Source organism: Astatotilapia calliptera, chromosome 18 (assembly GCF_964374335.1).
Source record: "Astatotilapia calliptera chromosome 18, fAstCal68.1, whole genome shotgun sequence".
Classification (NCBI taxonomy): Eukaryota; Metazoa; Chordata; class Actinopteri; order Cichliformes; family Cichlidae; genus Astatotilapia; species Astatotilapia calliptera.
In genome coordinates, this window is record NC_137439.1 from 3,699,332 (window position 1) to 3,714,672 (window position 15,341).

The 15,341-nt window shown below is 42.5% G+C and overlaps 1 protein-coding gene across 1 annotated transcript; it reads left to right on the forward strand.

The window, feature by feature from the left end:
* Positions 1 to 1,613: 1,613 nt before the first annotated feature.
* cavin4a (caveolae associated protein 4a) lies at positions 1,614 to 12,893 on the forward strand. The gene is made up of 2 exons (XM_026149330.2): positions 1,614 to 2,263; positions 10,410 to 12,893. Exons 1-2 carry the CDS (start codon positions 1,856 to 1,858, stop codon positions 11,004 to 11,006), a joined length of 1,005 nt encoding a protein of 334 aa, XP_026005115.1. The 5' UTR covers positions 1,614 to 1,855; the 3' UTR covers positions 11,007 to 12,893.
* The last annotated feature ends 2,448 nt before the right edge of the window (positions 12,894 to 15,341 follow it).

Here is a 15,341-nt window from a genome sequence, read left to right on the forward strand (position 1 = left end):
TAACCAAGCCTGTGATGTGGTCACTGAGCCAGAAAGTTTCTATTACACGAAAATCAATTATAATTTAACAAGTAATCAATTTAAATCCCAGTTTTTCACAGAATAAATTCCAACAATAGTAATTATTTATAAAATCCTTTTATGTCCTCTTTAAATTTGTGCTAATGACTGAGAAAAGCTATTCATAATTAACAGCGACTCATAAGACGTCCAGTCTTTACTCATGCTGGTTTTTTCCTTCCCACAGACAGGCTGCATTTAGCTAATGTCTGTGTACGTCTGTAGTAAGTAGTTTTGGTTCATAAAAGGAGTCAAGTGCAAGCTTGACATGAAAGCATGAGTTCGTAAATTCTCTTTCGTTCCATTTAAAAAACTAACAGCAAAATAAGAGATAGCAGGAAATGCACAGGGGGTTAATACTGTTAGTACTGAAGGGGCCAATCGTGGTCTTTGTGGGCTGCATCGGTCACATTTCTAGGGAGGTGCCCGTCAACTTACAGTATAGAGTTTCAGAGCGGGGACATGCCTACTACTTTATGCAGAAGCATGAGTGTCACATCACGCTCCTACATACAGATTTTTTTAATGTTAAGCCCTCATTTGTCCAAATTTTGACAATCTGGGAATGAGGATAACATTAATTCTACCTGATATAAAAATTTCATTTCCGAAAGGTCAGTTTTGCTTTTGTCCAAAGTATAGTATTAGGTGAGGGTTATTACCTACAATGAGTTAGACCTCAGAGGTTACGTCTGGAAAAATTCCACTTCCTGTTCTGACATGTGAATCAATAGAAAGTCTGGACTGTAAAAAAAACAAACAAACAAACATGTTTTTTTTCTACAAAATGTAAAATTGGTGTTCAGGAACACAAATCAATAGATTACATTTTGTGAGTGTTTCACAGACTGCTGTGAGACTGTTTTCAGTTTGCTGGTACATGATGAAGGAGCTTTAAGCGAAGGTGTATTAATTCATAACACCCATTTTTCAGCACGTCATTGAAGGATGAAGTGTAGCCTGCGCGTTTGGTTTCATGCTGTCAGACTGTGAAGCAACGAGCACTAAATACAACATATTAACACACGTGTGCTGCACACTGAACAGTGCAGACTAAATAAACCCCTCTGTGCGGTGCCGCTTCAGAGGACCAGGTATTAAAATAGTGTCGCTCTGATACTCCTCCTCACGCTCTGGAACTGTCAGTCATCTCTATAAAGAGCCTCAGATCTGAATCTCAGTCAATGTTTGGACTCTGTCGTCCTGGGAAAGCAAAAAGGGCAGAGCTGCAGTGTTTAATCCCCTAAACATTCCCGCGCTGTGTAATCACACCAGACAACTGGGACTTCGCTGCATCTGCCCCTGCAGGCCTGCAGAGTGACTCCTAAGCTGCTGCTGATGTACATGTTTCACAGCTGCTGGCGTGTAACGTGTGAAACTGACGGAAAATTATGAATCAGTCTTGTGTGGGGCTGGCATCGAAAAGTGGGACTTGAATGGGAATTTCCATCATCTCCTGCTTTGCATTTCCCAAAATGTCAGCGTGTCGCCTTACAAAGAGTTTTTATTTTTAGCTGCAGGGGGGTTTCGTGTGAGCACTGCTGCTCCCCTCTAAGTTTATCACCTGGCCCACATCCCGATGAGGACTGAATCAGGCTCCCTTTGGATCCGAAGCCTTTTTAAAAAGGAGTAGGTGGAGTTTGCTCCTCTCTCCCGTCCCCAGACCGGAGTTTGGGTCAAAGTGCTCGGTGCTGCTGCCCTGGTCTCCCTGACGGTAACCCCAACGATCCTGGTTCCGTTCTGCACAACCACAACTTTTCTTACAACTTAAGTTTGAATCTCAGGAGTCCTGATAATGGATCAGCTCAAGTACCACAGCGCAGGCATCCAGGAGAAGCTGGAGATCGCCGGGATGGAGGATGAGGCCGGGAACCCCATCAGCGCCCTGACCATCCTGTCTTTGCTGGAGCGCGTGGCCAGCATCATCGATAACGTCCAGTCCTCCCAGCAGCGCATGGAGGAGCGTCAGCAGGATCTGGAGAACAACATCAAGACCATCCAGGGGGACGTCCTGAAGCTGGCAAAGGACCACACCGACACCAGCGGCACTGTGGAGAAGCTCCTGCAGAAAACCCGCAAAGTCAGCGCCAACGTCAAGGAGGTCCGGACACGCGTGGAGAAGCAAAACGTCCGAGTCAAGAAGGTGGAGTCCACGCAGGATGAGCTGCTCACCCGCAACAAGTTCAGAGTCGTCATCTACCAGGTCAGCAGAGTTTCTCAGAGTCGGATGTTTAAACGTTGACATATGCTGGTTTAACCTTCAGACACCGATAATTTACAAATAATGCAATCATTCACAAAACTGAAACAACTGCCAAACAGTCATGTTTGGAGTTTTAAGTGTCACATTTCAGCCTGACAACGTCTGATTGGAAGATGTTGGTACTAAAACTATCTAACTGGTACCAGTACCAGTTAGATAGTTGTGCAGAAGCACAAAGTCTCTCTGACGATGACCTCATCAGGACTTAAACAGATTTAGTTAATCAAGGAAAATAAATAAATTTTCAGCGCAGGAAATCAGAAGAGTCTATTTTCTAGAATTTCTCACAAAAGTTGTTGAATTTTCTGAATGATGTCACGTCTTGAGAGGCAATAAGCAGAGAAATCTTGAACGTTTGGGAGCCACTAACTCTCTTCTTATTAGAGCAAGCTTAATCAAATGACCAGCAAATAACTGGCACGGGCTGGCTAATTGCTGAATTGAGTAATTTCAGGGTTTATCAGACTTTAAGAGGATAGTTAAGCAACAAAAAGCAAAAGAGACCAGAATAACCACCACAGCAACAACTCTGGAACTGGGAATTCCCCTTTTCTTTTCCAGTGTCCAGTGATTGACAGTGGACTCGCTGACGGTCTCTAGACCTGCATGACTGAGACCTAATGTGCTTTATTAGGACGGCATCTCATTATTCCACGTGGAAAAAAGAGGCCAAAGCTCAACCCTTAAATTTGGTGTAAAATGACTCTTTTGTCCTTCGGTGCTGCGGAGCTGCTAAAGAACATTAGTTAAACGGTGGAATGAGTTAAAAAAGCAGATAAAATCTGAATTTAGTCCCCAGAGAAGATCTCTGAGCTACATCCAAATTTTTGTTTACGAGCAACTGGAGAATGATTAAGCATCAGAAATGAAGTAGACCAAGTCTGTGCCAAGCAGCGAGATCTTAACTGGATGAACTCTGACTCGGTTCATTAAGCGGTGGACGCAGTGAGAGGCGCAAGCGTCGATGTGAGGAAATGAAGGGCGGATTAAGTTCAAACTCATAAGAACCCTCGACTCCAAAACATTGGCAATTAATAGAAAAGCATCCTCGTTATGTTGAGAGGGCGCACTTTCAGCCAAAGTGTGGGCGACCTTAATCAGATCAGGTGGATTCACTTCAAAGTTTTAATAAGAAACACTCGACTGAACTCTTTAATTTAGAAAGCACAGCAACATTTACAAGAATAAAAGCTCCTGTCGAGTCTTCCCTGAACGGCTGGAAAATTAAAGCTAAACTATGAGCGTCACTTCCAAGGAGACATGATATTCTAAGGGCACAGAGTGAGTCCGAATGCTGTGAAACAGTCGTGAAGAGACGGCAGCTGGGAGCCGCAGTGCGGTGGGATTTTCTGCTGAAGGAGCTGGTCGGATGATGGACAGAAAATAAAAAAACATTTCTGTGAACTGAAAGATTTATAACGGTGATCAAAGACTCGGTGTTCGTAGCTGCGGGCCTTATAAGTTCAGCTTTTGTCAGATGACAGCTGTGTCGGATTTTAAATCTCAATCAGGAACATTTAGACTGGAGTGCTCGACTGTTTGTTTAGTGATGGTGCTAACAATCAGCAGCATGAACTTACAGTCTTGTGTTTAGTCCTCGTTAAAAGGATCACAGATGTAGAGCACAGACTCGTACACGTCACCTACTGATGATTCAGCTTTATTTATACAGTCGCCTCAAGGTGCTTTATATTGTGAGCTAGACCCTACAATGATACATACAGAGAAAAACCCAACAATCATATGACCCCCTATGAGCAGCACTTTGGCGACAGTGGGAAGGAAAAACTCCCTTTTAACAGGAAGAAACCTCCAACAGAACCAGGCTCAGGGAGGGGCGGGGCCATCTGCTGTGACTGGTTGGGGTGAGAGAAGGAAGACAGGATAAAGACATGCTGTGGAAGAGAGACAGAGGTTAATAACAGATATGATTCAATGCAGAGGTTTGTTAACTCATAGTGGGTGAAGAAGAAACACCCAGTGCATCATGGGAATCCCCCAGCAGCCTGTTGCAGCATAACTAAGGGAGGATTCAGGGTCACCTGATCCAGCCCTAACTATATGCTTTAGCAAAAAGGAAAGTTTGAAGCCTAAAACTGAGGCCTCAGCAGGCCTTAAAATAGAGATAGTGTCTGTCTCCTGAAGAGGGGCCTGAAAACTTGAGATGTATAACATTAGACTGCAGTACTTTTAATCTTACAATATTGTGTTCCTGTGTCATGATGCTTTCTTCTTCTACTCCATTATATTTGGGATGCAAATGTACGTGTCGTGTATTTTAAAGCTTTAGTTTGTGCTATTTACTCTCATCTGTCCATTTAACAGGATCATAAGCTATAAGATTTAAAGTGCCAAACACAGATAGTGTCAAACATGGATGTAGCCACTGACTGTGTTCACGTTGGCCTAGCTATAGCTCCAGGTAGCACATCACTGTGTGTCAACTAACCGGCTCACTGATCCTCCAAACGCTGCTGGTATTTCTATGTTCTAGTTTGTTTTAAGAGTACTTCAGTCAGAGCGCAGCGCGTCATCGATCATTCAGAGTTGGACCTATTTATTCGGCCTGTAGTGACGGCGTGTTTATCCTGGGTTAGCACAGAGACTTGAAACCTTTAGCCTGGTTATTTCTGTACAAAGACAACTAAAAGCCAAAGTCTGCATTTAACTGTTGAAGACAGTTAAAGTCTTAAACTGGGTTGACTTCAAAGACAGTTGGCTGCAGAGCTCGTTCTCACTGGTTGAAACTGGAGTGTTTGTGCTTTTTTAGTGTTTTATGCCAGTGCTACAGATTTTTATTAGATTAATTTTCTTGTCAGATTCACTGTATGAGTTTTGCAGAGTTATAGACGTGACTGACATCAGATCACAGTGAAATGAGTCCATTACAGCGCTGATAAAGAAAATATTTTGGGCCTGTAATCAAAAAGCAGCCTTCACACATTTCCAGTGGGAAGCTGTGGGAGCTGCCCTGCTCTCTTTTCCATGCAGCTCTGCAGAGATAAGTTGAGCAGTGAGTTGCAGGTCCTGCTGTCCTCAATAATGTCTTCAGACTTCAGAATAGTAACCGGAGCTCTGTGTGTGCTGCTAACAGCTGCTGTGGATCCGTGACAGAGGGGCCTATTCTGGGATCACAGCGTTCTCCCTCTTTGCCGGCAGGGACAGGCCATAAACTGCTGTCAGCCAGAGTCAGGCTCTGATATGTCAGCTTATCACAGCGGTCAGGATGTGGCGAGAAACGAGACGTCAATCAACCTGACCGGCTGCTAAAAAGCAGCCAAAGAGATGAAGGATAACAGAAGATAAAAAATCCTGTGAGATGAGTCTGCATTAAAAAAGAGACGGGAGGGCGGAGGGTTATGGGCTCCACTCAACTTTGTTTGGTGGGTTTTGTTCTTCTCGCCTGCGCCGTCACATTTCACAGTTCGAACCGCTGAACGCGTCTTCGGCCTGCTTGTGTTTGACGGGAGTTTGTGAGCAGACACAGTTTACGGTCTTGCAGAGCGAGAAAGTCAGAGTCCTCCAGGTGTCCAGGTCACATCTCTGCGCTGCTGCAAATCTGAGCAGCATTGGGTTGCCATGGTTACAGTATTTAAGAAAATGCTGTGCACGATTAAACTGTGGAAACATTTGGACCTGTTTATCTCTTTGAGGTCGTTTCAGAAGAACTTTTACTCTGGAAATAACAAAAAAAACAGTTTGTGTCTGTAGTTGTTTGTTTAACCTCTGCTTGAAGTCGTTTTCATGTAGTTTTTTGTATCTTTGTTAACATTTTTGTGCAGTTTTGTGGTCTTTTTGTGACATAGGTGGACATTTTGCATGTTTCTGTGATCATTTAAACTCTTTCTTTTTAGATACTTTTATGTTTTTTTAATGTTTTCAAGCAGCTTTGCATGACTTTGGTGTGTTTTGTGGGTTTTTTAAAAGGAGTTTGTCTTGTATGTTTTGCATGTATAACTGTTTTGCGTGTCTTGGCGGTCATGTGCTTTAATTTTGTAATTTTTTCCAAAGTTTTTAAAAATTAATTTTGTATCCTTTTGCATATATTTCTTTTGCTTTTTTTCTCTGTTATAAAAACTACAAAGGGGCTGATTTTAGTTTTTAGTTTTTTAGTTTGTACCACACCTATTTAAGTTGTATTGAGACTTAACATTTGCATTATTTGGGGTCGACCCTGAAAAAGGATAAGCAGAAGTGAATGGATGGATTATTTGGGGTGGTGTCTTTTTGACAGACCTTTTCCCACCGACTGTGTCAGTAGACGCAGTTACAGGTTGCTGTAGCTGCTAGCTGTCTGCTTGTTTTCACTTTCTATTCAATCTCTGGTTTGCTGTTGGAGCATTTTTAATGCAGTGTTCTGACCAGACCCATATGGAAAAGATATATATAAATCTTATAAAGTTTGTATCTGTCTTGTGTGAAACTTGTATGAAAAGCATACAAGAGTGAAAACAGATATAAGATCCCTTGAAAAGTTGTATAAATTAAACTTGTATGTTTTGGACACTTCCTAAAAACAATATATGAAAGTAATGAGAAAGTGGCCACTTTCATGAGTAAATCATGTAAGCCTGATATGATTCACTATATGAAGCAAGTAAAGCTCATACAAGTCTTTTATAAGTTTTTCTATTTCTTTTCCATATGGGGTAATGCGGGCGCTTTGCAGTAAAAACTGTGTTGATGTTGTTACTTTGCGTTAATTAGCAGTTATCTGTGTCTGTGTGATGAACTTATACAGTCTATGAATGTAGACTGAACCAAGCTGGCTAACATTAGCGGCTAACTTAGCACTTAACTACATTTCTGGCTCCAAAAAACAACATGACATCATACAGCAGTTCTCCACTCGATGACCGCGCCCCAGGCCGTGTGCGCATATGGACGATGATTCATATCTGCTGTGTTGTGCGTGTTCCCAGCTACAGTACATGAGATACTGCTGTCCTTCTTCACAGCGAGCCCAGCTGTAGCTCAGCCTGGTCCCGGGCGGTGCCTCTGCAGACAGTTGCAGTGTTGAGTTTCCACATGACCGATGTGCTGTCATTATTCTGAGGCCTCCCTTCGTCTCCTAATATAGAGCTTCGGCTGCGGCCGTTTAACCAGGAAGCAGCGAGCGCTTTGTTAGAGACGCTCGTCGCCTGCCGGCGGCTGAATGATGACGGGCGGACGGTGGGCAGTAATAAGAAAAAGATAAATGGCCGCCGGTTTACTCTCAGGGCCGCTGTGGTGCGCGCGGCGGACATCAGAGGACAATGTGTAATTTTAGAGCAGCTGATGGCTTTTAGTTTGTGATGTTTCTGCAGGGAGACGATGAGGAGTGAACAAACACGATTAAAGGAGGTCACCCTGCTAACAGGAGGCGCCGCAGCAGGAAGCTCTTCAAACGCCACAAATACGGCTGAGATTTGAACACGTACTCACAGCTTCACTGTGCAGCTTTGTTAACCACGACGGGCCTCATAGTGATCATCAATACTTTGTTTATTTTATTTATGTGTTTCTTTGTGTTTATTTTCCATCCAGTCGTCATGTTGAAGTAATTTAATTTGACTTTTAAGATATTTTTGTGTAATTTTGTGCTTTTACTTTGTTTGTGTTGGTGTCATTGTGTTCTTTTATTATGTGTCTATAGTTGTTTTGTGCTTCTCCTTGAGGGTTTTTTGTGTCTTTTTGGTTGTTTTGTGTTTCTTTGTGGTCACTTGTAATCACCTTGTGCCTCTCTGCAGACACTTTTGGACTCTTCGTGCTTCTCCGTGTTTCTTTTTACCTGTTTTGCGTGTTTCTGTTGTCCTTTGCGTCTCTCTGCTGTGATTTTCTTGTCGTTCTTTAATTTGTTCGCGTGATTCTTGGAAGTGGCTTTGTGTTTCTTTTTAACGCTCACTAGAGGCTGACCCCTGGCCCCTGCTGCTGCACGCGGTAGACCCCGTTCATGATTTAAACGCATAAAGGTTGGGATTCGAGTGTGGCTGAGTGTGTTAACATAATTAAAAGCTCTGATGGTTTCTCTCCGTTTCTTCTTCCTCCTTTACTGGCGAGGTTATTAATACATACTTCGACCCACATTCCCTGCCGGTGTAATTATTGTGTCATTCACAGCGTGTGGATACGCTCTGACGACTCCGCCCTGATTAATGAGTGTCATCGTCTCAGGTGGCCACGGCTTAATTAGGATTAATTGGCTTTCACATCCAAAGTCACCTGTAGGGCGCAGCAGGTGGAGCAGGCCTGCGACGAGCTTCCTCCAGCGGCTGCTCCGTTGTGTCGGCCATTCGAAAGAGTAAAGACGCGAAAACAATTAAAACTCTTGGTCGCTGTAAAACCCGAGCACATGGACACAGGTTTCCATCATGCACTAAGGAGGGCACTAAACTTTGAATGTGAGACATTTAATTCCTCCTTTTCTCATTTATTTTACTCACCAAATTCTCCTTCTACTGTCCGAAAATACAATAAGTTAGTTAGCATTAGCAAACTAGTAACAAATCAAGCCTCTTTACGGTTTTTAGCACCTGAATTTAAACAATCTGTTTTTGTGCCCAGAGCTAGCCAAGCAGTTTTTGGCACCTAAAACTAGCTGAGATATTTTTAGCGCCTGAATTGAGGCGAGAAGTTTTTAGCAAATCTTTCAGTGAGTGAAAGCTAAAGTAACAGATCAGCCTGATATGATGGCAGAGCGTGACACGGACACGTCGTTGCATCATGCAGACGCTGCAGTAACAGCAGAGGGACATTTTATTTCAAGCCACCATGAAAATAATCACAGGAAAGTGTTTAAACACATATTATTAACATATTAACTTATATGTACATGTTAGCCACTTAGCTTAATCTTTGGCGATTAAGGACCCTGCAGTGTACTTCATATGAGTTTTTTTGCTACCAACTTCTGGGCTTTAAATACACTATCGCCCCCTGCTGGTAGTGCATCTTCTGCGTGCATGTCCACATGTCTGCTACACATTTTGCCGTGATCATCAAGTTGAACAGAGAGCGTAATACTCAAAGGTCCAGACTGGGATCGGTGTCTCGTGGGCGTATGCCACCACCGCCCCTCGTCTCCTGACGTGGACGAGCTGTAAAACACGACTGTCTCTTGGTGGACGGTATACTGCGGCCACTGTTCACATGCGAGATGCTAATCTGACAGAATGAGATGAGAAGTTGTTCGAATCAGCTGTGATAACAGTTCAGTCCAACAGGGACCAGAATTCCGACTTCACCGGGTGGTGCAGTTAGTATTTCTGTGTTCCAGGTGTCGTTCCTGCCAGCCGCTTCCTTGGTTACTCGCCATGTGCAAAAATAGAAAAACTGGATCTTATGACGCTGCCGGTGTTTTCAGAGCTTGTAGGTTGAGTCTCACAGAGTATCTCAGAGGAATATCGAGTTTTCTGTGCGAGCTCCCTTCAGCTTTACGAGCAGCAGAGTAATTTATCCTCAGTGGATAGAAGAGACAGATGGATATCAGTTTCAACTGCGTGTGTTTATCCCGAGATAGACGAGGCGCTTTGCTAATGAATGATGACTTCTGCTGCAAAAGTGTAAGGAGTCAAGCATATTTAAGATTAATGAGCACTTTAGACGGATAAAAATCAAACTCCAGATCTTTAAAGCACATTTGAGATGGATGTCTGTCCTCCACAGACTCAGATGCTTTAACTGGATATGTGTTTCACCTCTATTCATCCAGGACAGAAATAAGAAGTGTTTTAGCCTGACTTCAACTAAACTAGAAACAAAAGCAGAAAATCAACATTACGGGTCCTGTTGGGTTGTTTCTCATAAAATCAGTCTCAAGAAAATAAGTTATTTCCATGTGATGTTTTCAGGGCTGAACAAACACATTTAAGCTCTGTTAAAAACTGTAACCACCAACGTGTCTCAATCTGAAGCCAAAATCTAAGTTTTCTGTCTTTAACATGGAAGCGGAAACAAAAGAAATGAACTCTGTGCATCTCTAATTGAGATTAAAATCTCTTTTACACTCAGCAGATGGGACAGTATCACAGAATCATTAAAAACAGGAATAATAAAAACATTCGATAATAAATCTCTAATATTTAATTAACTTTCATTTAATCTGCAGGGTGAGACAGAGGTCCCGTCAGTGGCCGTCACCAAGTCCCCTAAAGGACCCGGCCTGGAGGGGCTGGATATGGAGCCGGACTCTTACGACGTCCCCGCCGACCTCTCCTCTGACGAGGAGTACCTGAGTCTGGAAGAAGCCGACCCCTCGCGAGCTGCTCGACTCAAGAAGTCGGTCATGAAGAGCACGGAAACACTGAAGGCCGCCTTCTCAAAGGAGAATATGAGCAAAACCAAAGATAACCTGGGCACCAAGTTCCACCACCTGGGCGAGAAGGTGATGCCACCCGAGCGGAGGGAGAAGATGCACCAGGCTGGCGAGCGGCTGAAGCAGTCTGGCGAGCGGCTCAAAGAGAACATCGCCAAGAAAGCTCCAAGCAAGGAGGCCTTCCGCATCAAGCTGAAGAAGGAGAGAGTTGTCGCCGAGGGCCAGGAGGGCGCCGAGGGCCAGGAGGGCGCCGAGGCCGAGCTCCAAGGGAAGGAGAGCAAGCCGGAAGAGGGGGTCACCTACACCGAGGTCGCACTGGAGAGCAAGAGGGAGGGGCCTGTGGAGGAAGCTGGTGCCACCCGGATAGCAGAGGAAGATCACAGGAAGTAGAAGGCCCAAAGTAGGACACATCAAAGAGAAGGTCTGTGATTGGTCGACATCATTGGAGGACATTTTATTTGTCTGACTGTTTAAAGGAAGAAGTTGGTACTGACACCAGAAAATTCATCAGAATATCAACTGGTTATTTAAAAGGTTCGCTAGATATTTAAATCAGCTGATGCACGGAGACAAATTCAGGTTTCTTTAAATCAAAGGTCCATAAAGTGTGAAAGGTGCAGATGAGGTCGAGGTTTAATTGCACAACGGAAACGAAAGACGTCAGATGTTGATGAGAACTTAGAGAAATACAACAAAAGTTTGAGATTTTTTTATCAGGATGCTCATATACAGTATACATATATATATATTTACACAGGAGAGGTAAAACTGGCCTCAGCTGGTCTCTGAGAAGCCTGTTGGGAAAAGACACCAACACAGAGTCGATGTCAGGCTGGTTTCAGTGTGCAAAGGAAACCCTGTAGAGTTGGAGGCGACATCAGCCAGCGCTTTAACTTTAAATAAACCAATGACCTCACAGAAGCCACTGAGAAGGTTTTTGAAAGTGTTTATGAGACGTGGTGCCAAGCAGGAAGTGACATATCCAATTTTAGGAACTATTTGTCTAGAGACTGTACATAAAGGATGGACAACGCTGTCCTGAAGCCAATGCAGAATAAACCTGGATTCTCTGACCAGCAGGGGGCGCCTCCTCTATAAGTAAGCCCTCAGTTTCAGGGGTTTGTGACCTCACTAAACTTCCAGATTACTTTATGGGCTCCGTTTGAAGTCATATTTAATAAAACATTTTTCAGAAAGGAGCTTAAATCATTTAAAGATGGTTTAAAACCGTTTAAAATTTAGTAAAAGTGTCAACTTAACATGCAGAAGAACACAGGAAGTGTTAAGAATGTCAAACATGGAGAGAAACTGTAACATCGGCGCAGTATTTAGAGCTGGAACACTGCCACCTTGTGGTTAAAGTTTTCATTAAATTTTTTACAGAAAATACCTTTAAATCTGCGCCAGGCTGCTCAGCGTGAACCGGTTAAAGATACTTGTTGTTTTACATCTTTGTTTACAGCAGGTTAAATATTTAAACCGAGTAACCCGTGTTTTCTTTGGCTGCATCATTCCACGAAACCCCCCCAAACTCCCCAAACGGACATCTTTATGGTTGTTTTTCTCCTGGAACAACTTTGGGATGTCCAAGAGAATTTAAATAAAGTTTGATTAAAGCCGTCAAACGCGTTTCATTAAATATTTTCTAGGTGCAGCTTTAGGTTTAATAGAGGAGCAGATGCAGGATCTGGTGCTAAAACTAATAAAAAGTTTGCATGGAGTCGAGAGCGGCGCAGCCCCTTCTAGCAGTGACATTAGCCAGACTGTAATTACTGTCTGAAATTGAATGTGGTGGATTTGAGGCGGTCTGAGCTCTGGTGTTGGTGGCTTCAAAGGTTTGTGAGAGATTTTGGCGTATGAATGTTTTATTTTTTGCTGCTTGATATTCATAGGTTCTTTTGAAGTTCAGTGAGCACGCTGAGTTTATTCTCCTGCAGTGACTACTGAGGTCGCCGCCTCCATCAGGATCACAGGATTTAAAGTTTTCCACGTTTCAGTCATCAGATACTCTTTAGAGGCTTTGCTTTCATAGGGCTGCCGTGATACATTAGTGCTGTGCCTTATTTTGAAAATACACTTCCTGTGTAACTTACTACTTATGCTTGCTGAGAGAGTTTAATGCAGTAGATTATATTTGGATTCACTTCTTGCTTTTCTTTTTTCACGTTTGATTACAGCTCAGCTTCCATTTTTACAATAATCAGCCACACGATGAAAAACAGCTGCCTTTGTTCACTTTATTTCATTTTTCTATAAATAAAGTTCTTGTGAAACCTTGTTGCTTTTTCTTTCCTTTGTTATTAAACCTTTATTCATACAGCGTCCACACACAGTTTGATCAAGTCAGAGCTCTAATTATGACCGAGAGACCAACATCCAGGGCTGAATAATGAAACCTGACTACAGCTGCAGTTCCTCTAATGTCCACTAGAAGCTGTCTCCAGCGATGACTCGGGCCCATTGACTCCCAACCTGATACAGAAAACGTTTGTTTACACCTGCACAGGTCTAACTCACCCAATTAGCTTTTATTTTGGCTTAAAGTCAGGACTGATACTTTGCACTTTTTTTATTTACAGGGTTTCTACAATGTCTCTGTACCCTATTCAGCCAGCTGTACGGTAAAACACTACATTTAAATATGTGACACTGTAACAGAATGATTGAACAGAGTGATTTGTTCTGTCTCCACTTTGGGTCCCTTCCTTCTCAACAATCTATTAATCAGGTCATCTCGTTGAGACTGAAGACATCTTTTCAAGAGCGCCCTGAGAAGCATAAAGCATTTATAATCAGGCAAACAGTTTGTAATTAACTCAACAAGGACACATCAGTGAGTGAAAAAAGAAAAAGGTGTCAGGAAACAATAATAAAGTTTTATGAACTCCACTGGGGGGGGGCATAAAGGACTCTAGTCTGCCCGAGTCTTCTAAGCAGATTAAATACAGTCATATAAAACAGATGCAGGCCAGCAGGAGAACAGGTCGTCCTCTACGGTGTTAAAATCCATAAACTGGGAATGCTGTGTGACTTTGGGCTGTCACAGACAAAAGACGACCAGTGTCAACAATCATTACGACATTTTTGGCTTCAGAATGATGGTGCTAAACCTCACAGCTCAAGTTTAGTTAGTTTAGCCATCAGGTTTCTCCTGGCTTCCATACTAGTGCTGCCAGGGTTTTATCAAAGTTTTCATTTCTACAGTTAGAACTGCGCGCATTTTAGACACAAAACCTTACATAAACATTAATCATTTCCCAGCAGTATGAGCCAGCGAGACAATAGATTGTTCCGTGGACCCCGGGAAGACCAGCTGCTGCACCGCTATAGCTAACGGAGATCCTGATAAACTGAACTTTCACTTTTATCAGCTGCCACACAGACGTATTCAGGGTTCACTGTTCAGCAATGAACATCAAGAGATAAAGTTCTGTTGCACCTCCAGCACAGACATGGCGCACACGTCCACTTCAGCCACTCTGTTTAGCCGAGATGCTACACCTCCGCTAGCTTAAAAGGTAGGTGAGTTGTAAACAAATACGGCCTCTGTACTGTTGATATGAGGAGAGAAGACCAAAAATATTGTTTGCATCGGGTTGAATGTTAATTTTGTTCATTGTTAATTGTTAATTTCTGCTGTAAAGTTGCTCATTTTTAAATAGAAGTCTATGGGCAGTGACTCACCTTTAAAAGCAGCCTCTAGTGGACGTTAGAGGAACTGCAGTGTTGATTCATTTTTCAGCCCGATGTGGTGGGTCCACTTCTATGGGCTCAAAATGTGGTCATAAATATTTTGTACTTGTAAAAAAGATTTGTATATGTAAAAAAGATTTGTATATGTAAAAAAGATTTGTATGCGTAAAAAAGATTTGTGTGTGCGTAAAAAAGATTTGTGTGTGCGTAAAAAAGATTTGTATGTGTAAAAAAGATTTGTGTGTGCGTAAAAAAGATTTGTATGTGTAAAAAAGATTTGTGTGTGTGTAAAAAAGATTTGTATGTGTAAAAAAGATTTGTATGTGTAAAAAAGATTTGTGTGTGCGTAAAAAAGATTTGTATGTGTAAAAAAGATTTGTGTGTGTGTAAAAAAGATTTGTGTGTGCGTAAAAAAGATTTGTATGTGTAAAAAAGATTTGTGTGTGCGTAAAAAAGATTTGTGTGTGCGTAAAAAAGATTTGTGTGTGCGTAAAAAAGATTTGTATGTGTAAAAAAGATTTGTGTGTGTGTAAAAAAGATTTGTGTGTGTGTAAAAAAGATTTGTGTGTGCGTAAAAAAGATTTGTATGTGTAAAAAAGATTTGTGTGTGCGTAAAAAAGATTTGTGTGTGGACTTAGAAAAAAAACCCCTGCAAGTTACACTTACGGATTTTGACCCTATTTTTCTTCCTTTCATCTGATTGGTCAATGTCATGTCAATCACAAATGTAACAATCCAATCAGAGAACAGATGGGTTTGGCTGTCGAGGGGCGCTTTTTTTGAACTGCAGGTCCTTGAAGGGAATAAATGCCCTTTTACATGCCAACCCAGCGTTTTCCTTCATCACCACGAAGGAAAACAGTCTGTGGTCGTCCGAGTTTGGTGATTTTTGTGTCACAGGTCTACATGTTTAATACAGGGACTTCCACAGCCTTTTCAACAGCGCTGCGGACCGCGGGGTGGGGGCGGGCAGTGTTTTGGAAATGACAATCTTAATTACAAAGCTTTCTTCGTCATGAATTAGCATACATG